Raw genomic sequence first — 25,227 nt, 5'->3', positions numbered from 1 at the left:
GGCCTTCCCTGACCAGCCGGCCTAAAGCAGCCACCTCCTGTCTGTGTCCCTCTTCTCTGATCCTGCTTTACTTTCCCTCTCAGCACCATGACACGGTGTCCCCCGCTGCCCCAGGTCCATGCTCACTGCTGCCTTCTCAGCGTGTAGAACCTTGCCTGGTGCAGAAGGGAGATGCAATCGGCATTTGTTGAATAAATGAATGAACGAACAAACCAGCCTGGGGAGGCTCCCTCGAGGGAGGGAAGCAGTTTCTGAGAGGCAGCGTTGCCCAGCTGTGAACGCCTCTGCCTTGTATACAGGGAGTGAGCTCCCCATCACAGACTGGACTCCAGTTGCTGGAGGAATCGCAAGTGGGGATTTAAGATGGGATAGGAGTCGCTGCTCTCTAGGCTGGGAGTCCAAAGCTCCTGAGCAGTGGTGGGAATGCTGGGGCTGTAGGGTTGGAGCCGAGGCTGGAGACCAAAGCCTGGCTGGAGGCAGAGTAGGCTGCACAGGACAGGCCCATGGACAAGTGATGCTCACTAGAACAGGCCATGGTTTGGCCAAACCCAGTTTATAAAGTCCTCGTCACCCAAGAGCCCCGCGCTGAGTGCGCATCAGTGGGATAAGGGAGGAAGAAGAGGAGAGGCAGGTGCCCCAGGACCTCGCTGCCAGGCCTGGGAGGCTGGGTTCAGCCCAGGGTTCCAGGATCGGATGGGCAGTGGGGGCTCCTGCTCCCTGTTGCGTCACAGAAAGTTTGGGTTCAGTTCTGAGTCGGCTGCCGCTGACAGCTCTGGGGGTGGCAGAGGGGTGGTCTGAGCCCTCTTCCTGGAAGAGGGTCATCTGGGAAGGAGGGGGAGCCACGGGGCCAGCAGAGTGCTCAGTCTCTAATCCTAGAAGGCCTTGTGGGGCTGGCTACTAAGTTTGAATGGGGAGCTTTTAGGATTTCTTTTTTTTTTTTTTAAGATTTTATTTATTTATTTATTCATGAGAGACACAGAGAGAGAGAGAGGCAGAGACACAGGCAGAGGGAGAAGCAGGCTCCATGCAGGGAGCCCGATGCAGGACTCGATCCCAGGACCCTAGGGTCATGCTCATGCCCTGAGCCAAAGCCAGAAGCTCAACCACTGAGCCACCCAGGCTCCCCAGCTTTTAGGATTTCAAGCTCTGTCTCCTCTGAGCCTCCCCGGCGCTGTTCCTTCTATCAAGAACACACTTCCTTCTACCCCACTCCCATCCTCAAGACCCCCACTGTCCGCATAGCTAACTTTTCCTTACCCTCAGACCTCCATGGAAAGGTTTCTTTTTTCGGGAATCCCCCATTTTTTTTGGACCAACTTCAGCTTCCTGTGGCATGCATCAGAGCAGCCTGTCTTCCCTTTGTAGGCAGGAAGACTCAGCCGTGTGGTTTGGCTAATTGTCTGCGTCTCCCCGGGGAGGGCACACTCTCCGGTCCCAGGGCCCAGAGCCGGCCTGCGCTTAGTAGCTGTTCAATGAATTTACGTTAAAAGAGTACAAGGATAAATGCTTTTTGAGCAACCACTTGTGGAATGAACGAGTGCCTTGGCTGGGGAGGGCCCCCCTGGGGTGCTGGAAAGACAGGGAGCTTCAAATGTGCCCTGGGCCTGACCCCCCCACCCAGGGACAGGGGCCTGAGAACAACTCAGTGTGTTTATCTGCATCTTGTCTCCCTTCTGAGCTGGGGCCAGGAGGGGGAGGGGAGCCAGGCCGGGGTACAGGCTTCTCAGGGGTGGGGGGAAGGAGGGGAAGCCCCAGACCTTGCCTGGGCCCTGCCTTCCTCACCCTCACCCCATGGCGTGGGCGGAGCCGAGGCAGGAGGAGTTCTTACTTACCCCCTGGGTCTGGTTTGTGTTTAAAGGACTAATCTCCGCCTCGGGAGGGTGAGTTATCTCCTGGTGAAATCAAGTTGGAAACTAAAGTTTTGACCAGTGAGACACATGTTGCCTCCTTCATGGAAACCTAAGAGAAGGCGCAGACAGGCTCCCCATCCCCGCCTCTGCCCCTGCTCCAGCCCCAGCCACCTCTTTGGGTTGCAGAATGCTGGACTTGTGTGTTGGGGGTGCGGGGGGCCCTGCAGATGCGGTGGGCAAGGATGTGTGTGCAGGAGGCGCAGGAGGCAGGTATGTGTGCGCAGCCAGGTGCTGGACCCTCCTGGCCACACCCCTCCAGGGCTCAGGCCACCAGTGGAACTGGGGCCTCCTACCCTGGGAGGGGCAGCTTGTAAGGACCACAGTGCGATCCCATCACCGAGGGCCAAAGGAGCCAGCGAGCAGAGCAGAGCAGAGCAGAGCAGAGCGCAGGCTGGGGCTGGGGCTGGGGAGGCGGTGTTGTCTCCACGGGAGCCCAGCAAAGAGGGGGATTGGACTCGACCTGACCCGACCCCGACCCGACCCAACCGACCAGGAGGGCAGGAGGGACCTGGAGCCCAGCTGGGAGGGTCCAGCTGTGTCGCCTGCCTGTTGCCCGCCCATCCTTTCATCTCTGCAGCTCCTTCCTCCCTGCCCTTCCCCAGTATGTGTCTGTGGGTCCGTTTGGGTGGCTTTGGGGAGCGGGAAGGAAGAGGGGGGGTCTCTGTGGGCAGCTTGGATTGGACAAACTTTCTTTGAAAATGGTCCTTCGCCCAAGGGCTGGTGGTCAGATGATCAGACAGGTGCTCCGGCAGGAGTCCAGGGACCCCGGGGGCGCACACTTCCCAAGGGGGTAACGCCCCCTGGGGGAGCGGGCAAGACGGGGCGGGAAGGGACGGGAAGGGACGGAGAAGCCCTTCCCTTTCCCCGTGGGCCAGCCCGGCCCTCCGGACGGCTTTTCCCAGAGAGCTAAGAGCAAGAAAGTAACCTTCAGGATTAAAGAGAAACGTTTCTTTGTTTGGGTTCCTTTTTCTTTTTTTTTGTTTTGTTTCTCCCTAAGCCTCTTTTCACATCTGTAGTGGTTTTTCCCCCCTTGTCCAGGGGAGGGGGGGGAGGAGAAAGGCCGGAGCATGTCGTCCCAGGCGGCGGGGAACCAGACCACCTCCGGAGCCGCAGACGACTACAGCGACTGGTACCTCGATGAGCCCCAGGATGGCCAGGAGCTCCCGGCAGAGGGGTAAGTGGCCCCCACCGCGTCTGCCAGCAGAGTGGGCCGCGGCAGAGGTTGCTGACGGGGGACGGGGCAGCCCCTGGGCAAGGGCCCCTGGGAGGAACGGGGCCGCTCCTCTGCGGCGTGACCCTTGGCAAGGCACAGCCTCCCCGGGCTTCAGGCTCCCGAGACACCAGAACAGCCCTTGCCCTGGTGCTGATGCTTGAGGTGGGGAACGTGGGCCAGGCTGTCACTCAGAAAGCACCTGTGTGATGTGTTGTTTGTTTTTATAAAAAAAGATTTTATTTATTTATTCATGAGAGACACAGAGACACAGGCAGAGGGAGAAGCAGGCTCATGTAGGGAGCCCGATGCGGGACTCGATCCGGGGACCCCAGGATCACACCTTAAGCCGAAGGCAGACGCTCAGCTGCTGAGCCACCCAGGTGCCCCCTGTGCGATTTGTGAGAAATACAGTCTCCTGGGCCTTATCTTTGCGAATTCAGGTCCAGCTGGTTCCGGGATGGCTCCTGGGTGACTCTGGCCTGTGGCTGGGATGCAGAGTGTTGGCTGAGTGGGTGAGGGAAGTTGGGCCTGACTTCAAGGGGTTACTGGTCCCTATGGTGACCATCTGGGGTGCAGTGTTAGCAGCGTCAGGCTCCCTGGGCAGCCCAGGGCAGGGGGAGGCCTTGAGGAAAGATGCCCCCCCCCCCCACCCCCTGGCCTTTGGGCAGCTCTGAGTCTCCACGAAGATGAGGAGGCCCTTTCTCTTCTGCCAGAGTGCTCGGGGGAGCCCACGGCGGGAGGCAGCCTCGGCCCATCCAAGGTGACTACCTCGGCCCATGGCTCCCTTGGCCAGAACCTGTCTTTGCTTAGTCTGTGCGCCCTGGCAGAGGGGCTGGGCCTCCCTGGGCCCCACATGCTGCCAAGAACACCTCGCCTATGTGGGCCCCACAGTCCAGATCCCCCCTTCTTGTTCCTGGGCCTCTCCTCATCCCCCCTGCTTCCCTGTTCTGAGGGTTTGAGGAACTGAAAAGGTGAGGCTGGGGAGGGGTGGTGGGGGCTGAACCAGATGTGCACACATCTGCTCTCCATCAACAACTCAAACTAGAGTGGGGGAAATATTGGCAGGCGTCCCCGGGAGCTGGGGCTGTGGCCTGGCCCCGCTTGGGTCACCCGGCAGGGACGGAGGCCCCACCCAGGCCTCGTGCTGGGAGGACCCAAGGTGCCGGCCACCTGGATTTCCTGCCCCCTTCCCTGGCTGATCTAGACAGCCCGTGGGCTCCTTGTCTCTGCTGCATATTTTGGGGGTAAGAGAAGCAGCAAATTGGGGAGGGGCCCGGAAACCCACGAGGTTATGGATTCTGACCTGGGTTAAGACCCTAATCTGTAGTTGCATTCCCAGGAGCCTCAGGGCCCTGGGCATCGGCTGGGGCCAGGCTCCTGGGATATGGCCTCAGAACGAAGCTGGGTACATGGCCGGGCCCGGGGGAGGGGAAGCATTGCCTCTGACGAGGGAGGCATCTGGAATTTGCCGCTGCCTTCTACCACTGCCCCAAGGATGAGGTCTGTTGGACTCTACCTACTTGGCCAATCCGAGCTGCGTACCTTGGCACCCCCCCCCCCCCAGCACCACCCCCGAAGGCGGAAGCTCAGGGGAATCCCAACAAGATGACCTTGAGCCTTCCTCTCCCTAAGCGAGTCAGATACCCCAGGGAGGCGGCGCGCCAAAGCTTTGGGGAGCTCCTGATGGTGATCCCCCTCTGCATCTCAGCGTCCCTCAGCTGGCTGGGGTTCCAGCTGGCGGGCACTGGCGACAGTGGCCAGCTGGACTCCTTCTCCTGGTCACACTTGTCCAGTTGTCCTCGTGCTGGAAATACCTGATGAAAGGGCTGGGGAGGCAGGTAGTGAGTCTGATGGGGGTGGGATGTGTCATCTGGGATCTTCTGTGGGCACAGGACTGGCCCTTTCCTACCCCGGAGCCCCCCAACCCTGTCATGTGCCCAGCCTGACATCTGCCCATGTGTTATCCACTTATCACCAATACTGAGCTGCTGGGCCAGAGCCTGGGGACACGAATGCCTATGACAGCTGTCTACCTCCCTGCCACTTCAGAGGGCTGCCTGGGGAATCGGAGGCTTCCCTCCAGGCCTGGCCTCCCAGCAGGAGCTCCGGGTGATCTGCAGGCCCTGCGCTGGGGGCAGGGAGTGTATCAGGGTCCAAGGACCCGGGTGGTCAGCTTTCCCTCCCACCCAGAGACATGTGCTCCCCCTTCCCCTCTGAGTGGGGCCCTCTGTGGGCTCCTGCTCAGAGACAAACTTCTAGAAGCATTTGTCTTGCTCCTTCTTTTTTATTTTATTTTATTTTATTTTATTTTATTTTATTTTATTTTATTTATTTTATTTTATTTATTCATGAGACACAGAGAAAGAGATAGAGGCAGAGACACAGGCAGAGGGAGAAGCAGGCTCCATGCAGGGAGCCCGACGTGGGACTCGATCCCGGGGCCCCAGGATCAGGCCCTGGGCTGAAGGCGGCACTAAACCACTGAGCCACCTGGGCGTCCCTGTCTTGTTCCTTGGTCTCAGTGTCCTCCCCACTCGGCGGTCCGGCCTCTGCCCCTGAGTGCGAGACCGAGCCTGCTTCCCCGGCTGCGTGTGATTTTGGTCCCCACCTCCCCTCTGGGCCTAGAGCTCTGCGGTCATCCTGGAAACCCCCCTCCATGTAGCTCTCCCTCCTACTCGCCTCCGAGCGCGGCCTGTCGTCTCCCTCCCCCAGCACTGCTTATGCTGAACTCTTTGGAAATGCTAACTTTCAACTGTTCTTGCCGTACAGAAATGACTCTTTCATACGGTTCTTAAACCTAACGCTTCCTTCCGTCCTCCTTACCTCTCCCCTCCCGGTCAGATGTGGGCGCTGGAGCCAGACGACCTCAGTTCGAATCCTTGCTCTGCTGCTTTCCTAACTGTGTGATTTGGGCAAGATACTTGGCCTCTCTGAGCTTTGGTGTCCTTGTCTACACAAGGGGATTAATAATAGCACCCACCTCTTCAGTAATACCTGGGTTGCCTGGGTTAATGCGTGGAGCAAACAGCACCTGGCACGTAGTCCATTCTTAGTAAGTACTAGTTACTGCTGCTGCTATTACTGAGATTGAGCCCTAGGAATCTCCCCAGATCTAGAACACTGGCGCTGCAACACCCTCGATGGCTCCCTAGTGCCTCTCGCGCCTGCTGTGACCTGCTCCCCGCCTGCCCCCACCCCGTGACAACAGCCGACCTGAAAGCCTTGCTAGGCCCCAGCCACACCGTTGCTGCCTCCACACACGCTTCCTCGTGTTCCTCCCCCTGAGCGTAGCTCCCTTTCCCCTTCTTTGCCATAACAAACCATCTTTTAAACTCAAATCAAATGCCACAGGGCCAATCATAGGACCTATACATCTGACTGCTCCACCGAGGCAGTTCGCTCAGGGCTCAGCCCACAGTTCCGAGGACAGGTCTGTGAGGCCTGGAGCAGTCAGGCTGCCTGGAGGAGGGGGGAATGAAGTGGGATTCGAAGGCCAGGAAGAATGGATGGGAAAGAAGGAGGCTCCAGGCTGAGCTGACCCCCTCTGTTTCTTCCGTGCCTTCCCCTGGGCGCCCGCTGTATCCTTCAGCCCCGTAACCTCAGAGCTTGGCATGGGGCTGGCACCCCATGAGGGGCCTGAGAGCCCTGAATGACCCTCAGGAGGTGGAACTGGGCAAGCCTGTTGGGGAGAGATGAGAGGGCTGAGAGAGGTGGCGGGCAGGGCCCAGTGTAGAGCCTGGAACCCCAAGCCTGGCTGCACATGCCAGGGGTCCTCCCACCAGCCTGAGCCAGCCCTCCCTCGCTCTGCAGGGCAGTGCCCTCCTGCCACCCCAGCGTGCTCTCCGGCCTCCTCCACACCTGCCTGGCGGTGCTGTCGGTGAGTCTAACCTGAGGCCAGCCTAGTCACTGCTTGCACCCTATTGCCAGACTGGGCGGGGGGCTGGCGGAGGGGGACCCCGAGAGCCTCAAATCCGGGAGCTGGTCTCAGGGTAGGGCCCCAACCGGGATGCAGGCCGAGTCCAACCCCTCCAAGGTTCTCTTGGTCAGGCCCTGATATGCCACATGATGGTGCCCTGGGCGGGGTGCTGTCCTGGGCACCCAGGGCCTGCTCTGCGCTCTCCTTCCAGGTCCTCGTGCTGCTGCTGCTGGCTGTGCTCATGAGGCGCCGCCAACTCCGGCCCCGCTGCAGGCATGGTGGGCCTAGACTGCCCAGGTGGGTGCTGAGGTCTGGGCGCCGACAGGGCCACTCTGGGACGGTGAGGGCCTCAGCCACACCCCCACTTCTCTCAGCCCCGGGGCATTCGCTCTTACTAAGAATGGACTACCTGGATCTCTGGGCCTAGGCGGGGGCCCAGAGGGAAGGGGAGAGCCCCACTCAGGCCGCCTGCTCCTGTCCCAGACCCAGGGAGACACCAGCTCCACGACCCATTTCCTCAGATGGCCCATAGCCTGGCAACACGTATCCCATGCCATCTGGACCTTCATCTCCCTTGAGGGTCTCACCCGGACCCTGATGCTTGATGGCAGATGATGTGGGCCTCATCTCCAGTCCCTAAGGCTAGAACTTTCTTCCCCTGTCTCCTTCAGTCCTGCAACCCCAGAGCCTGGGACAGGGATGAACTTCAGGAGATGAGACTGGGCAGGTTCATGCGGGAGACACCAAAGGGTTGGGGGAGGTAGTGGTTAGAGCCCCAGTGTAGACAGCCTTGCCCCCCAGGCCCAGGCCACGCACCAGGTGAGTCCTGCCATGATAGATTTGGGAAGAACTAGCTTGGGCTACTGGTGGGCCCAGGTAAGAGCTTGCCCTGGGTAGAGGGAGAAGGAAGCGGTTGGAGCTCTCAGGGCATGAGGTCAAGCTCGACAGAAGCAGAGGGTCTGAGTGGGGCCTGCACTGAGCCCAGAGGGCCGATGCCTGGGACAGCTGTGCCCGCTGTCTGCCCTCTGCCCCGGGGCCACACCCGGGCTGGGGCGGTGGTTGTTGCATAAGGATGTTGTGACTCTCCATGCTCTCTGAAGACTTGCCAGCTGAGACAGACTGATTTGTGTGGAGGCAGCTGTTTCCTGGAGCTTCCAGGGTGGGCGGAGGGAGCAGTGCTCGGGCTTGTTCCCACTGCCTGAGTGTGTAAGGCTGGGGGTGTGGGGGTAGCTCTTGAGTCACTTTGCCATGAGACCCAGAACTTGGCACATGGGGGCACTCCACAGATACCTGTGGAATGAACAGAGGGTGGGCCTCAGTTTCCATCTGGAAAGTGTCCCCCTCTACCTGCCTGGTTTACAGGACGTGGCGGGAAATGGGGGTGCAGGGCCTGAACGACCCCTTTCTGTCCTGTCCCTGTCTCTACCCCAGCCCTGTGGACTTCTTGGCTGGGGACATGACCTGGACAGTGCCCGCGGCTGTCTTCATGGTCCTCTTCAGCTCCTTGTGTTTGCTGCTCCCCGCTGAGGACGCGCTGCCCTTCCTGACCTTGGCCTCTTTCCCCAGCGGAGGTACCCGGGGCAGAGGAGGTCCTGGGGCCGGATTGGCGGGCTGGGCTGGGCTGGGTGGAAGTCCAGAGCCTGGGGCAGAGCTCTTCTGCAGGGAGTCAGGGAGTCATCCCCGTCCTGAGCCACAGCCAGGAAGATGCTGTCCTGCTAACCTCCCAGCCACAGTGCGTGACAGGCCCTGTCCACCTCCTCTGTTCTTGTGCCAACCCCTTTTCCAGAAAAGAGAATGAAAGAGGGCGGGACGGAAGCGGGGGCCGGGGACAGTTCTGGAGAATTGAGCTGGGCTCAGGGAAGTGATGGTACTAGGACAGCTGCCGCCAAGAGGGGCCACCATCCTTAACATGACCCCCTGAGAGCAGCCAATCCTCACAATGCCCACAATTCGAAGCGTGGCTGTTAGCCCTGTTTCACCCTGGAGGACGCTGGGGGTCAAGGCGGGCTAACGTGCTACCCTTATTTCCATTTTACAGATGGAAGAACTGTGACTCTGAGAGGTAACTTGCCCGAGATCACAACGCTGGTACCGGTCAGAACCTGAATTTGAATGTGGGGCTCTTGCTCACGGAAGCAGCTGAGGGGCTCAGGAGGGGGAGGCAGGAGAGTGGCCCGCCGGGGCTGGGCCCAGACCGCCCACATCTGCCTCCCCATCACATGTCTCCCTCTGCCCATCTTGTCTTCCAGGGCCTTGGAAGATACTTGCCCTGCTCTATTACCCTGCCCTCTACTACCCTCTGGCCGCCTGCGCCACCGTCAGGCACGGAGCCGCACACCTGCTCGGCAGCATGCTGTCCTGGGCTCACTTTGGGGTCCAGGTCTGGCAGAGGGCAGAGTGTCCTCAGACACCCCAGGTAACCCCTGACTCACAAGAGCCTGAGCAGAGGGGCATGGAGGGGCTGCGTGAACCGGGGGGCTCCTTTCCTCTGTTTATATGCTGGACTTCTCTGCTGTGGCCTGCTGTGCACAGAATTCCACTCCTGTACACACAGGCCCTTCCCAGCTTGGGCCCTCTGTCCTTGGAGGGGGGGAGTGGGTGGCAAGGCAGCTGGGCCTGTCCTCAGGAGCTTCTGCTCCAGGAGGGGGCCAGGAGGGAGGAAGAGGAAGCCTGAAATCCCTCCATTATTGATTCCCCAGCCTTGGCTTTGGCCAGGCTAGAGTGGGAGCGAAGAGATGGAGAAGGGTGAGCCCTGAGTTGGGGGATGGCTAAAAAGAGAATTCTAGAACGTCAGAACCTGGTTCACAGGCTGTTGGCTGGAGTGTGAAGCTCCCAGGTCTAAGCCCAAAGGGTGGAGGCATAGGTTTCAGAGCCAAACAACCTGAGTTTGAACCCAGCTTCTTTCTTCCCTCCCTCCCTCCCTTTCTCCCTCCCTCCCTTCCTTGCTGCCTTCCACAAACATATTTGAAGCACATACTCTGTACCAGGGACATTTCTAATAATGAAATACAGCTAGGAACAGGACAGATGAAGTCCTTGGCATCCCGAGAGCTGCCATTCCAGAAGGGAAGATACAGCAAATACATAAATATACAGAATGATGCCAGGTGATGCTAAGTGCTTTGAGGAAACCATGTCACCATTCTGAGATTCAGTTTCCTCCCCTGTAAGCGGAGATAACACCATCCTCCAGGGTAGAGATGAAGATTAGTTGGTTTCTTTGAAAGCAGGGACTTCGTTGATCTTTTTCATCACCCAGAACCTGGCACATACTAAGCTCTCAGTAAAAATGCATTGAATTGAGAAATAAATGAGTGGATCCAGAAGGGGCCTGACCCCGGGAAGGCAGTGCTAGGAGGTAGGGCTCGTGCTTCCCTGGTGCCCAGGTGGCAACTGGACGTAGGTAGAATTAGGCCTTTGTCTAATTTTCAGGGGCCTGTGCCCAAAGCCCAGGAACAAAGGAGCATAGAAAGTGGGTATCCCCGGTTTCAGACCCCAGGGCAGCCCCAGCTCCCTGGGGCAGGGAGGATGGGATTACATAACTTCCTCGCTGGACTTCTCTAAGGGCTGTGGGAGCCCAGGAGCCCAGGAGCCCCAGGGAGGTGCCTCCACGGAGCCTCAGGAGGGCAGTGGGAGTGTTTGTGCTGAGTGGCCTGGGAGCCAAGAACCAGAAGATAGAACCAGAAGCCTCAGACCAAAAATAAATAAATAAATAAATAAATAAATAAATAAATAAATAAATAAATAAAATAAAATAAAATAAAATAAAATAAAATAAAATAAGAAGAAGCCTCAGACCACCCTCAGGCCCAGTGGGAGCCAAGTGGGAAGGGAAGTGGATCCTGGTCTTCGGTTGGGGGAGGAAGGCCGAAGGTAGGTGTGTCTGGATGTCGGTCTCTCTGTCTAGATCCACAAGTACTACTCCCTGCTGGCTTCCCTGCCTCTGCTTCTGGGCCTTGGATTCCTGAGCCTTTGGTACCCGGTGCAGCTGGTGAGAAGCGTCAGGCGCAGGCCAGGAGTGGGCTCCGAGGTAAAGGGGCAGGGCCGGGCTGGGCTCCTCTTCACTCCCAGGATGTCCCGAACTGCTGCGTATCTGTTGATTCCCTGTCCTGTCACGCCTGACGTGAGCCACAGAACATAGCGGGTGCTCCGAAAATATTTGCCGAGTCACCAAGTGACTGGGTAGTCCTCCCTCCCCGAGCAAAGGTTAGGCCAGGCCCTCGGCTGGCACCCGGGATGCCTGGGGCACCCAGCTGCGTGCGCGGTGGGGATTCAACAGAGGGGGGGTGGGCCGGGGGACGGGGAAGTCCGAGCTCTGCTTCTGATGCATGGACACTGCAGCCAGAGAAATGAGACCGGCCAGGAGCCTGGTGCCTCCTGGGAGCTCTGCGGGTGCCCACGTGCTTCAGGAAGCGCCCGGGGCAGAGTGGCGTAGGAATCAGTCTGGGGCTGGTTGGATAAAGTGAGATAAAGCAGGGGCCTGGGAGAACTGAGGCAGGCTGGGAGGGCTTCCTGGAGGAGGTAGGCTTCAGTAGGGGCTCTGAAGGACAGGGAGGACCGGGAGCACGGGAGGAATAAGAAGGCCTGGCGGGGGTAGGGAAGAGGAGGGAGCAAAGGGGCAGAGACGGGTAGTGTCTGTTTTGTTCACATGTAATTTGTAGCACTGGGCAGATCTCAGCACGTGGTAGACCCTCAGCAAATATTTCTGAAGGTTTCGATGGACGGTTGGGTGGATCACAGCGAGGGAGAATTCCTGCAACCTCATCAAGGAGCCTCCCAAGGGTCAGGCCCCGAGCAGGGCGCCAGGGCCCAGAGCTACCGACTGTGCGCTCCAGGGGCTCCCGGCGCCCGGGGAGTCAGCAACAGAGGGCACCGTGCGACCTGAGACGTGCAGCGGGGGCCCAACCAGAGGCGAGGGCAGAGGGCGAGGGCAGAGCCGGGTCAATTCTCTTCTCGGTGGGGGAGGAGGAAGACGAAAACCAGGCCTCAGAGGCCCCCAAAGGGAGGGGCAGCAGCGGGGAGGCCGAGGCCACAGCTGCCCAGGGGCCCGGTGGCTCTCGGGGTGGGGAAGGGCGGCAGGCGGCAGGCGGGCCAGACAGCAGCGAGCTGCTGGTGCCAGTTGCTGGCCTGGAACGGACGCCGGGTGTGAGCAGGTGCGCGGGGGTCGATGCGCGGTCCTGGGTGGCGGTGGGCGGCTGGACCACGGGCGGGGCTCAGGAGGGGGCTGGGACGGAAGCCGGAGGGGGATCGCGGGCCCCAAGGATGGAAGGAGACCAAGGGGAGAGACGCCTGTGGGCTCCGGTCCCCCAGCGGCCGCCCCGGGTCCTCCGTGGGCCCATCCCACTCCGGGTGGGTAGCAGTAGGCACCTCGGCTACTGTCCCTGTGCCCTCCTGACGTTCACTCTCCTGGGGAAGCCCACTGTCCCCTCATTTTCAGTTGGCTCCGAAGCAGGGAGCGGCTCCCCCAGGGGCACACGTCTTCCCTGCTGGGGCCCTTTCCACCCTCCGCCGGGGCCTCCTCTGGCGCCTCTCCCCTGGAGGAGTCCTGGGAGAAATCAAATCCTCTTTGGCCCTGGGGCAGAGCGGTTTAAGCCTCAGGGACCCAGTCAGGCTTAGAGCTGACCCGCAGCTACCCTGGAGTGGGGGTGGGGGTGGGGGTGGGGGTGGGGGTGGGGGGTAGGGAGGGGGTCCCGGGGTTGCCATGGCAACAGGTGACAGCCTTGTATTCTCCTAATGATGGGGGGCAGGGGCTCACCCCATCTTGCCGTGGGCCTCTGGCACTTGGCAGGCAGCTTAGGGCCTGGAATGTGGCTTAGGCAAATCCTGTCACCCTTGTGATCTCCCTGGGGTAGCAGGAGAGGCCTGGGGGATGTGACCTGGAACGGCCCGTCCTGTGTCCCGCTCAGGGATGTGTCCAGGGGAGACGGAGAGCTGGAGGAATAGCCGCTCAGCGCTGAGTCTTCTAGAGCCTGGCGCTTGTCTCCCATGTGGGGAGGAGAAAGGGCGGCTTTAAGGGCCATGGCCCTCGCCCCCGCAGGTTGGCCCTTCTCTGCACCTCGCCACAGCCCCAGTCGGGTCTCATCTGCTCGCGCGTCTGTCTCCTCAGGGGCTGCAGAGCAGCTACTCGGAGGACTATCTGAGGACCCTCCTCTGCCGGAAGAAGCTGGCAAGCAGGTGAGGTCCTAGACGCATCCTCCAGCCGCTGGGCAGGCCCAGTTGGCAGGCCACTTCGGGGGCTGCCCCAGACAGCCTGGGGGGCAGCATGAGAAACAAACCAAACTGGGCTCGGGCTCAGGGCAGGGGCTTCTCCCGAGGGAACCGCCTGCCTCTGTCTTTCTGCAGCTCCCGCGCCTCCAAGCACGGCTTCCTGTCCCGGGCCTGGGTGTCCTACAGAAACTACATCTACACTCCACAGCGAGGTACGGAGGGGCAGCTGAGCTGGAGTGGCAGGGCACCTCGCTCGTCCCTTGCAGTGAGAGGCCAGCTCCCGTCCCCCAGAACCCTTGTCAGGAGGAACAGGCCCCGCTGGGGACAAGGGGAAGTCCCTGGCTTGCCTTTGCTGGGCCTACAAGCCCTGGCCCTTTTCCTGGGCCCTTTGGGAGGGATGGGGGCTCCCTGGCCTGGGTGGTGCTACGGCTTACCACCTTACCCCTTACATCTTACCCCTTCTTTTGGGGTCTGCAGGATTCCGACTCCCTCTGAAGCTGGTGCTTTCAGCCACTTTGACAGGGAGCGCCATCTATCAGGTATGTCCTGCCCCTGTCGTGCCATCTGCCCCCAACCCCTAAGCCTGGGACAGCCTAGGCCCAGCTCAACTGCCCAAAAGCCCCAACCGCAATCCTGTCCGGCTGCTCCTGGACACCTTGGGAATATTGGCCTACACGCAGGAGAGGGAGTGTCAACTCTCATGAGGCTCCTGTACTCAGAGCATGAGCTTTGGAGTCATACAGACACGGATTTAAATCCTTGCTCCATTATTTACCTCCTGTGTGACCTTAGGCAAGTTATTCAACATCTCTGAACCCATTAGCTGTAAAATAGAGGAACTAGAATCTTTCCTCTTTGAGCAGTTTTGGGAGGGTTTAGGCAGTTTTGGGTAGTTTGGAAATAATATGTGTTTGAGATATTGAATAATCCCCTCCATTGCCACCCCCGGAAAACTGAGAAGCCCAAATCCTGGGAGGTAGGTGTGATTTTTCTCCATTTTACAGATGGGCAAAATTGAGGCTCGGAATTAGACCTGACCAAATTCCCATCGCTAATATCCCAAGGTAGCCAAAATGTGAGCCCAGGTCCCTCTAGCTTCAATGCCTGTGCTCGTCTATGGGATACTTGGCTTTTGCCAACACGGGCGATTGGGAATGTTATTTTCTGCAGTTTAAACAATAGACGGCGGATAGATAGAGGTGTAGACATACGGCTGTGCTGCTTGGAAGCACGGCTGTGGCCTGCTGGTATCTCTTTGCAACGTGCGGGTGAGGGGCCGATAAGAGCCCTGAGGGGCGTTGGGCAGGGGGATGCGGGCTGTGTGCTGCCAGGGTTTCTGCCCCAAAGTCACCCTGCTGGCTGAGAAGACACTTGGTCCGAGATGGGGGCCTGCTGTGAGCACGGCCAGGTCCCCGACCTTCCTCGTGGGGCTCTTCCAGGTGGCCCTGCTGCTGCTGGTGGGCGTCGTACCCACCATCCAGAGGATGAGGGCGGGGATCACCACGGACATCTGCTACCTGCTGGCCGGCTTCGGGATCCTTCTCTCGGAGGACAAGCAGGAGGTGGTGGGGCTGGTGAAGTACTACCTGTGGGCTCTGGAAGGTGAGGCCCCCGGGAGGCCTGAGGGGGCCCAGCGGGGACATGAGGGGCTACCCACGTTCAGTTCCAGCCTGCCAGGGCCACGCGGGGTGCTCTTGGGCATGTCCCTTCCTCTCTCTGGGTCCCACCTGCCTCACCTCCAAGCTGGGGTGCTGGCAGTTTCCGGGTCCGGGTCTCTGAGACTTGAAGGAGTCATCCGAGCAGCCCCGGGGCTTGTGAGGTGTCTCCCGGGTCTTCGCTCAGCTTTCGGGTGTGGAGCCGGGCAAGGCTTCGGGGTGTGTGAGCCCCTCCAGCCTTGCCGGGGGAGCGAAGGAGGCAGTGATGTGGGACAGGGGGCCGGGTTCTGAGCTAATAATCGCCATGGCGGGCGGGGTTGGGCAGGGTAGTGCTTCCTCTTCCCTGATCCCTGTCCTCCTGGGCCCTCTCCTTGTGCCTTCCCTCCCTGGGAGGCTTGGGGGGAGCCTTGACAATGAGGCCCTGGGCCAGGGAACCCTACCGGCCTCCCCTTCTGGGGTCTGATGCCTCCTTCAGCCCTTAGTCTGGCCTTGCACCCGCACCACCTCACAGGCCCTGCCAATAGCCCTGCGGAGGAGATGGGGAAGCGCCCCCCTTGACTCTCAGGGCGGCATTGCTTGGGGCTGTACCCGCTAGAGAGGAGCCAAGAGGAATACAGCCTCCTGCCACCTGCTGGGGCTCCCTCCACACCTCGAGACAAAGCCTGGTGGTCAGGACTCCTGAGGCCTGCATTCGGCTGACTTGGGAGCCCCGCGGGTATGAGCACCCTGGCTTCTGAGGAGCACCACGGGGGTCGGAGCTTAGGCTGCTCACCCTGCAGATGGGGCGTGACTGCTCCGGCGGCGCCACTGCTCCTGGCCATTAGCACCGTCCTCTCCCCACAGATTGGAAAGAGGCAGGAAGTGGGGGTGGGCACAGACGGGTGCAGGGGCTGCTTCCTTCCCAGGCCGCCACTCCCACCACCTTCCCGAGCGCCTCTGCTCCCATCCCGGAGGCTACCCTGCAATTGTGGCCATGTAAGCTGGACAGGTGACAAGTTCTGGGTGGGCTGCAAATGACATCGCCAGGGAGGTTTTTCCGAGTTGGCTGCAAGCCGGACCACAGGCAGGAGCGGACGTGGCCCACATCCGCCTGCATCCAAGGCCGGCACCCACACAGCAGCCCTCTTAGGTCGGCATCGTCAATCCTCATCTTGCAGGACAGGAAATGGAGGCTCGGAGGCCAGGAGGGACCTGCCCAGGATGGCGGACTTTGCTTCTACCTCCTACACTGACATTTATCATCGCATCCGAGCCTCAAGGCCTCCACTTTGGATCTTCTCAGATTCAGGGGCCCAACAGAGTAGGGTTTACTCTCCCAGCCCACAGATGAGCAAACTGAGGCAGGGGAGGATTAGAGCTAGGCCCAAAGCCACTCAGTAAGCCACAGTTGGAACTGGGATCATATCCGGGCCCAGGGGCCGTTTGCTCTGTACTGAGCTCATGTCTTCTTAACTCCAAGAGCCTGTTTTAGGGCTGCCCCTGGGCACCCGGGCATAAGCCTGGCGTCGCTCGCAGAGGGCTCGGCCTCTGAGCCAGGTGGACCAGATTAGAACTCCCGCTCCATCACTTACAATCCGCGTGATCTTGGGCAAACGGCTTCTCGGGACTCCCGTTTCCCGACTGCAGAACCGGTGTTGAAGCTACAAAGGCAGCCTTGTCCCTGAGGCCCTCCACCCAGTGGGGGAAGAGAGATCTATCTACCAGGCAGGGTCCCAGGAAGCAAATAGCAGGAAGGGTTTACGGGTACCAGGATTTGGGGAGACCCAAGTTTGGAACCAACTGAAGGAGAGCGGGGCAGGAGGTAGATGAATGATGATCAAAAGCCAGGCCTGGCGCCACGGGGCTTGCTGAGCCTTCCCCCTGTGTTAACCCATTCACTTGCCTGCGCCCGCTCAGCCGGCAGGCTCCTGACCTGGCAGGAAACGGGCCACAGTGCCCTCCCGCTGGGGCCACGCTGGCTCCCTAAGGGCCAGTGGGGCAGGGCAGAGCTGCACACCCCCAGCGCTTTCCTCTGCAGTTGTGTCCAGCCGTGGCTGCGCCTGAACATCGCCCGCTAACTTCTTTAAGACCCCAAGGCTCAAGCCCCTTGCTAGACCCCAGAACCACTGAGGGTGGGCCCAGCCTCTATGCCTGAACGAGCCGTCCTGGTGGCTGTGATGCAAGCCTCCCTCTGAGAACCCCTGTGGCGGGCACCTGATACCAATCGGTGGGTTGGTTGATTCTAATCAATTGCTGATTGAAATGAATCATCAATTCAATGATGAATTAATGATTCATTAATTCAATGATGAATTAATGATTCATTAATTCAATGATGAATTGGATCATTGGATCAATTAATCAATTGATCCAATGATTCAACTGGACCATCGTCTTTGGAAGGCCCCCGGTGCAGCGGCTCCCCGCCAGGCTGCACACAAAACTCCAAAAGCTCAGGACCGGATGTCACACCCAGAAATTCCGATTTTCTTGGCACAGGGTGCTGCCTGGGCGGCGAGGGGTTTTGCCGCTCCAGGTGGCCCAGCTGGGCTGCCGGCCCTGAGACCACCGCTACGGCCTTGAGGCGACGTGCAAGTAGCGTTTGCCTCTCCGCGTGTGTTTGAGTCTCCGGGTGGGACACCGGCCCTGGGATGACTGAGGCCATCGGGGGGGCAGGCTCCCTGGGCTGGTGCTGGGTCTGCTTGGTGTCAGCCCATCGCTTCCCAGCGGTGCGGCTGGAGGGTCAGGCCCTCTCGCCGAGCCTCAGCTTCCCCGGTGGGCCCGGCCTTGTCGGTGGGGCTGCCGTGAGGGCGCGGGCCGAGGCGGGCTGCGGATGGAGGGCAGGAGAGCCTGCTGGGCTTTAATACTTCAGCGCTCGCTCTGCACGGTGCATGCTCCCCTGCTCTGAGGACCAGCAGACTCGTGTGCGGGCATGGCCAGGGCTGGGTTTTAAGGCCCACGTCATGCTGGGAGATGGGCAGCCCGGCGCTGTGCCGGCATGAGCAAGCTGAGGCTGGGGGACCGAGTGGCCCCCCGAACGCCACATGGCCGGGAAGCCGAGATGGAGGCAGTTGCCGGGGTGGATGGCACCTCTCTCTGGGGATCACACAGCACTGGGAGCAGCGAGACAAGGGTGGAGACCAGGCCTGGAGGCTCAGAGCCGGCCTCTCCTTGTCCTGGCCACCGTGTCACTGAGCAGGACGGGAGGGCTGGGATCGGTGACTCGCACTGCAGCCGAGAAGGGCCGCGCGGGCGGCGGTGGCAAGGGCCTCTGCTCAGGGCGGGCGTGGGTATGGGCGTGGGTATGGGCCCTGGTAGCTCCCACCAGGCACTTCCCCGGGGCGGTTCAGGGGCTCCCGAGGGAACTGCAGGCTCCCGCTTCCCACTTGGCTCCCTCTCTGCCCCTCCAGCTTGCTACATCTCGGCCTTGGTCCTGTCGTGCTCACTCACCTTCCTCATGCTGATCCGCTCGCTGGTGACACACAGGTCAGTGGCAGGCTCCGACCCCCGGGTGCAGATGTGAGGAAGAGCTGCAGGAGGCCTATGGGGCCGGCCCTGGGGCTGGAAGAAGGGAGAGCCACCGTAGGCCCCACTTGTCCCCGTGTCCGCCCTGCTGCCCGGGGCCTTCTCGGTGACCAGGGGTGGCCTGTGGACCTTGCCCCTTGGAAGGGGCCCACCTGGGTGGGCTGACTCAATGGGGAAGGCAGCGTGGAAAGCCCACCCTGCCCTGGGATGGGAAGAGGAGGCAGAGCAGAGGGAGGAAGGGCTGCAGGGCTGTGTAAGGAGCAGCAGCGGGAGCAAGACTGCCTCGTGCCAGTGTTGGCGCTGGTGTCCACGTCAGCGTGGAGGAGAGCCGGCTGCTGCTGGGCTGCCCTGGGCCGCGGAATGCTACGCCACGCTGCCTCGCTTGCGCTTGCCCTTTCGCGGGGAGGGATACGGAGCTGAGTCGTGGGTGCAGAGGCAGGGCAGCTTCTGGTTGGGAGCAGGGTGATGGGAAAGGGGGCGATGTCAGAGGGCACACTGGCCGGGCCTCAGGGTTTTCGCCCAGGGATCTCTCCCCACAGGGTTGGCCCTACCCAGGCTGGCACGGAAGTCCCCCGAGCCTCTGCCTGCCGGGAACCTTGCCTCCTGCCCTGGTGGCCCATCTGCGAGTCCCTTTCCATTCCTACGGTCCTTTCCTCACTTTTCTGACTGGCTCAGGTTGAGCCTTCTGCCTAAATTTGTCTCCTTGATCCCTGCCTCGCCCCCACCTGGGCACCAAAACTTACTCTTATTCCTCCTTTAAGACTCTACTCAGAGACCACCTCCTCCAGGAAGCCCCACTTGACCACCCAGGCTGGGTTAGTAATCTCCCCAGGGCTCCTGCAGCCCTTGGCTTTCCTGCCCATGGCCGCAGGTTGTAAATAGACAGGGAGGAATTTAGGGAGTGTGTGTGTGTGTGTGTGTGTGTGTGTGTGTGTCCTGAGGTCCCTGCCTTCCTCACCCCTGTCCCCCAACCAGGACCAACCTGCAAGCTCTGCACCGAGGGGCTGCCCTGGACCTGGGCCCCCTGCCCCAGCACCCCCACCCCTCCCGCCAGGCCATAGTGTGTTGGATGAGCTTCAGCGCCTACCACACTGCTTTTACCTGCCTTGGTGAGCTCCCCCTTGCACACCCCAGCTGGCTTCACCTGGTCCCCAAAACTGGCCCCAGTTGGGGAAGGGAGAGTGCTCAGCAGGTCTTGGATGCCCCTGGGTGCTGCCTACCTGTGCTGGGGCCAACTCCAGGGTGAGAGTGAGAAGAGGAACCCACTTTCCTTCTTGGCCTCCACTCAGGTTTGGGGAGGGGGAGCAGGTGCAGAAGCCCTTGGAGAAAAGATAGCCCTCACCCGAGGATAGCCCCTCAGTGCCACCAGCTGTTTACACGCAGGGTAGACCCAGGGCTGCAAGGTGGGAAGCTCAAGGAGGCCTATTCCTGCTTCTCTAAGGGAGCGTTATGCCACCATGGGCTGCCTTGGAGATAGTGAAACCCCTGTCACTGGGGTATGAAGGCAGGGTCTGTGGCCGTCCCCAGGGCTGCGAAAGGGGTCCTGCCCCGAGAGGGTTAGGTTAGGTTGCTTTCCAGGACCCCTCCTAGCTCCGTTTTATTTTATTTTATATATTTATGACAGACACACAGAGAGAGAGAGGCAGAGACACAAGCAGAGGGAGAAGCAGGCTCCATGCAGGGAGCCTGACATGGGACTGGATCCCGGGACTCCAGGATCACACCCCGGGCCAAAGATGGCACTAAACCCCTGAGCCAATGGGGCTGCCCCAGCTCCAAGTTTCCGATTCTTCCCCGGGGTGGTGTGGTGAATGAAGGCCTCTGAAGCGAGGGGCTGGGGTCCGTGCTGCAAAAGCAAGGGCCAGACTCCCCTCCCGGATGGTTCTTTCAGTCCTCACCTCCCTGCGGGAGGAGGAGATTGATACAGGAGAAGAGGACTTGCTAGCACCAATACTTGGGATTCCTCATCCCGGCGGACTTTACGCCTCCCGAGCTCTTTTGTCCACGTCTCCCACGTAAACAACTAGCCAGTTGCTTCAATAGACAACTTGCCGGTGCCCGCCAGTGTGCCAGGCTCTGGCCAGCAGGACCCTAAACGTTCATTCAAAATGCAATCTTGTCCCCAAGGACTCCGGGGCCATTGGGGGGGAACATAAGGTTTGCAGAGCACTTTGAGGCTGTCCTAGAGTGGCCACAGACATACTGGATCATCACCATAAGCCTTCCGAGGTAGGGGCCACTACCCCAGGTGACAGAGGAAGAAACCGGAGTTCAGAGAGGCAAAGTAACTCGCTGTGGTTGGCACAGCGAGGCAGTGGCAGAGCAGGGATCGGAAACCAGGCCCGTCCCGTTCCTCAGCCCTTGGGCCCCTGGGATCGCCGGGGCGGCCGGGTCGCGCAGAGCCCCACGTCTGTCCCTCTGCACCTCGCCATCCTGTAGGGCTCCTGGTACAGCAGATCATCTTCTTCCTGGGGACCACAATCCTTGCCTTCCTGGTGTTCATGCCCATGCTCCACGGCAGGAACCTCCTGCTCCTCCGACACTTGGAGTCCTCATGGTGAGAGAGGCGAGGAGCTGGGGGCTCTGGGACCACTTCCCAGAGGGCTCCTAATAGTGACATCCTCTCCACCCCCCCTCCAGGCCCTTCTGGCTGACCTTGTCCCTGGCTGTGATCCTACAGAACACGGCAGCCCACTGGGTCTTCCTGGAGACTCACCATGGACGCCCAGAGCTTACCAACCGGTGAGGAGCCTCCTGGGCTTGTGGCCCCCTCAGGACCTCAGCCTCTTCTTCGGGGTCTTTTCTTTTGTGTCCTTCTGCCTCCACTGCCATGCCTCCCTTTTCTATCTCAGGGAAGCCCGGTGGGGAGTAGGAGAGCTTGTCTTTCCCAAACAGAAAGGGAACAGTGGCCCAGCCTACTCCGGGATACCTCTGTTCACCTATCACAGTGCCAGAAATACTCCCGGAGCCTTTGCTGCTCTGGAGATCAGCACTGCTCTCCCCCCCTGGATCCTCTGTGCCCCCAAAACCATGTGCCTCCCCCCTTCGCAGGAAGGAGGTTAATAGAAACATGACTTGCACGTTAGGTGGAAAGGCTGGGGGAGGACCTCAGCTCCAGGAGGGACTCAGAGTCAGTAGACAAGGGACTAGGGGAGGGAGACAGAAAGATCCAGGCCATGAGCCTCAGTTCTGCCGAGCTACACAGCCTTAGCTAAGCCACCTGATGTCTCCGGGCCTCAGTTTACCCTTCTACAGGAAGGGAGTACCACCCCCCTTCTCCCATGCTGGTGGGACACGAGCCGTATGGGGAGGGCAGGCCCAGCACAGGGCAGGCTGCTTCGAAGGTGCACTCGACAAATGGCAGCTGGTCCATAAACACTCGGCGGCTGTGCTCATCCAGGTCTGCCCCTGACCCTGAGGAAGGGGCTTGGCGGGGGCAGGGGGGGGGGTCCAGCCTCAGGCTTTTCTCTCCCCCCACCCCAGGCGAGTGCTCTATGCAGTCACCTTCTTTCTCTTCCCCATCAACGTGCTGGTGGGTGCCATGGTGGTCGCCTGGCGGGTGCTCCTCTCTGCCCTCTACAACGCCATCCACCTTGGCCAGATGGATCTCAGCCTGATGCCACCTAGGGCAGCCGCTCTGGACCCAGGTAGGGTCACCGGGCAGGGCCAGGAGCAGGGCGGCAGGGCCCTGACCTCGTGCACGTGGTAATCCATCCGCAGAGCCGGTCTGTAACCTCGTATAGCGGTGTGTGTGGGCTCCTAGGGAAGGGGGCTCCCGGGGAGGGGCTCCGGCAGGTGCACAGGCCACCCGCCCCCCAGCGCTGCCGTCCTCACCCTCCCCAGGCTACTACACATACTGCAGCTTCTTGAAGATTGAGGCCAGCCAGTCGCATCCAGCCACCACAGCCTTCTGCACCCTGCTTCTGCGCACGCGGCAACCCCGGCGCCCCCAGGACTGGCCTCAGACGGGGGGAGGAAGAAGAAGGTGCGCCCTCCCCCTGGGCTATGGGAGTGGAGACCACCCTCTTCTCTGAGGGAGGCACACCTGGTCCCCCCCACGTAGGATGCGTGTGCAACGACAATGGGGGACAGCGGGGTGGGTGCCAGGAACACGCTCGCTTCCTCCCTCCCTCCTCCGCTGCCTGGGGGAGAAAGGAAGTGAGGAGTTTCCTGGTCCCTCTCAGGGTCATTTATTTCCACGGTACGGACACGGACACGTCTCCTCTCTGCATTCCACAAGCGCGCACACACACCCCCTCCTCACACGCAAAATGAGGTGTCTGCCCCCTCACCCCGCTGCCTGGAGAGTATGGAGGAGGCGGGGGGGTGGGCACTGAGCTGGCTACCCCAGCTCTTCCTCCAGTGCCCGCCACCCCCCCATCTGCCACCTGCAGGATGACCTCCTGAGCCTTTCGGAACCCCCTGGGCCCCAGGCCCCCCAGGGACCTTGAGGCCGCTCAGGGCTGGTGCAGGGGGCTCGGCTGGGTGCTTGCTGACGGACTCACAGAAAGTCTCTCCCTCTTAGGGATGCAGCTGCTGCAGACCAAGGACCCGGCCGCCAGGGGAGTGGGGTCCAGGGCCCGCCAGGGCAGGGCCCGCTGGGGGCTGGCCTACACGCTGCTGCACAACCCGGCCCTGCAGGCCTTCCGGAAGCCGGCCCTGTCGGGCGCCTAGGCCAACGAGTGTGGCCCTGAGGGCGGGGAAGCCACTGCCTCCTGGTGGGTGCTGGGGTGCTTCCCCTCCTCCCAGCCCACGTCCTCCCCAGCCTCCCCAGCATCCTCCCAGCCCTGGGAGCCTCTGCGTAGTGCCCACAGCTCCTCGCCTGAGTGAGTTCCCCCATCAGCCGCCAGCAGCAGAAGCCAGGGCGCTGGGCTCGGGCGGAGGTCTGTCCGCACCAGGAGCCTTGGGAGGGCTCTGGTTGGACTCTGGTTGGGTCCTGGTTGGGCCCCCGCAGGCTCTGGAAGCCTCCTCTGGAGGAAGGAACTGGTGGTTTAGGCCCTTGGTCTGGGGGTCAGTGGAGCTGGGCGGCCGAGTCCAGGCCACTCCCCGTGCTGGCTCTGCACCCGCCTCAGCTCGCCCTGCAACCCTCTCCCGACCGGGCCGGGGGTTCAGGCCAGAACAGCCTCCTGTGCCATCTCAGCCCAGCTCAGCCTCGGATTCACCGCCACGAACCACACAGCATTTCCCCCGCTGCTCCCTGGGGGGCCTCGGGCCTTCCTGTAAGGCAGCCCCTGGAGGAAACCATGGGCTCCCACCCGGCAGCGAAGTCGTGGCACAAACCAGGCCCCACACCCCGCTGGCCACACTTGAGAGCCTGATATGTTTGCAGTTGGTGTGCCTTTAGATATTATGAAAGAGGGTAGTGTGCTCCCTGTAATAAACTTGTCCCTGAGAAACAGTCCTCCTTCGGGGCGGGGCACATGGGGGAAACCGCCCTATTGCCAGTAAGTCAACGCTGCGTTTGTGGGGCCCCGGGGGTTGGGGTATTCTGGTTGCGTGTGGGGCTGGGCACCAGGTGCGGGGCCCGGGAGGACCCAGAGCCGTATCCCCCTTGGGTGGCAGAGGGACCAGGGACCCTATGATGCCAACCCCGAGCTCTGTGGACATTGACTTTGGAGGTAGGACTTTTTCTGGGTCCTCAAGAATGAGCAGCACTTGGGGAGGAGAGATCTCAGGAAGAGGGGAACCATTATAATAAGATGTGGAGGTGGTGGGGAGGCACAGCACAGAGCTGTCCCAAAAGGAGTAGGCCCTGTGCGTAGAAGGGAAAGGCAGCTGGGAGGAAGGGGGGATCCCTGCCCTTGCTGGGAACTGGTGGAGGTAGAGGATGTATGCCTGAGGGTATGGGGTCCACGGTGGGCCTGGGGGCTACAGAGAGGGGAAAGCATGGCCACTCCACAGACCTGGGTCAGTGGGCTCTCGAGAAATGTCTGCACAATTAGTGGAGAACGACCGCTCTCCTCGCCCACATGGCCTGCATCCCCACTACAGCCGCAAATACCCATGAAGCTAGGGGTGGGGCCAGGGAGCTCACACCCACCTGGGAGGCTGCCCGTGAGGAGGGCAAAGAGGGCAGGCTCTGATCCCACCGCAGTCCATTGAGAAATGCCTTCCTGGCCCTACGTTGGTGTCCGACAGGGTCACAGGGACGAGAAGACCCACTGGGTCTCTGCCCTTAACAAGGAAACAGACACAATAGAGTGTGATCAGGCTGGGACACTGGACACCCGGGGCTGTGTGAGTCAGAGGAGGGGACCTCATCCACATTGGGAGCCAGTGGGTGTGGCATCCAGGAAGGCTTACTGGAGGAGGTGGTACTTGAGCCGACTTAGCCAAGTGAGAAGGAGAGAAAGGGTGTCCAGACCAAAGGAACAACGCAGGGAAAGGTGCGGAGGGGAACACATCACAGACCACCAAGGGAGCAATTAATTAGCGGGTCCGGGAGAGCATGGAGTAGTGGGTGACCGCGGAGAACCAGGCAGGGGCGGTGAACGGCAGGCTGGGGGACCTGGGCTTCACCCCGAGGGCTGGGGCGCCACGAGGACTTTCAATCAGGGGGCTAGCTAGTTCTTTCAGAGCTCGGCTGTTCCCCAGCTGCCCCGACTCGGGTCTTAGGCCCAGGCCCCACTTCCTGAAGACAAGCTGCGTGGGCTGAATGCAGCCAGAGATGTCAGGGGTCCAAGGTGGGTGAGGATGTCAAGCCTTAGATAATCAGAGTCAGTCGGACCCTTAAGCATCCCACCAGTCCTTTGTTTTCTGAGGACACCGCAGCCCAGAGATGGACAGCCATTTGCCCAAGGTGGCACAGCACAGGGGACTTGG

The 25,227-nt window shown here is 60.7% G+C and overlaps 1 protein-coding gene across 1 annotated transcript; it reads left to right on the top strand.

The window, feature by feature from the left end:
• Positions 1–2,175: 2,175 nt before the first annotated feature.
• Positions 2,176–23,801, top strand: STRA6 (signaling receptor and transporter of retinol STRA6). Its single transcript, XM_035708972.2, is given in 20 exon segments — positions 2,176–2,511; positions 2,949–3,084; positions 6,934–7,000; positions 7,251–7,336; positions 8,471–8,610; positions 9,078–9,101; positions 9,289–9,455; positions 10,947–11,069; positions 13,146–13,213; positions 13,382–13,458; positions 13,724–13,785; positions 14,686–14,848; positions 18,291–18,366; positions 19,381–19,514; positions 20,845–20,962; positions 21,046–21,147; positions 21,889–22,052; positions 22,249–22,348; positions 22,350–22,390; positions 22,931–23,801. Coding segments are annotated over 19 exon segments (1,968 nt in total). The 5' UTR covers positions 2,176–2,511; positions 2,949–2,977; the 3' UTR covers positions 23,080–23,801.
• The last annotated feature ends 1,426 nt before the right edge of the window (positions 23,802–25,227 follow it).

This window comes from Canis lupus, chromosome 30 (genome assembly GCF_003254725.2).
Source record: "Canis lupus dingo isolate Sandy chromosome 30, ASM325472v2, whole genome shotgun sequence".
Classification (NCBI taxonomy): Eukaryota; Metazoa; Chordata; class Mammalia; order Carnivora; family Canidae; genus Canis; species Canis lupus.
The sequence above is the reverse complement of the archived record's forward strand: the minus strand, read 5'-3'. Positions and strand labels throughout refer to the sequence as shown.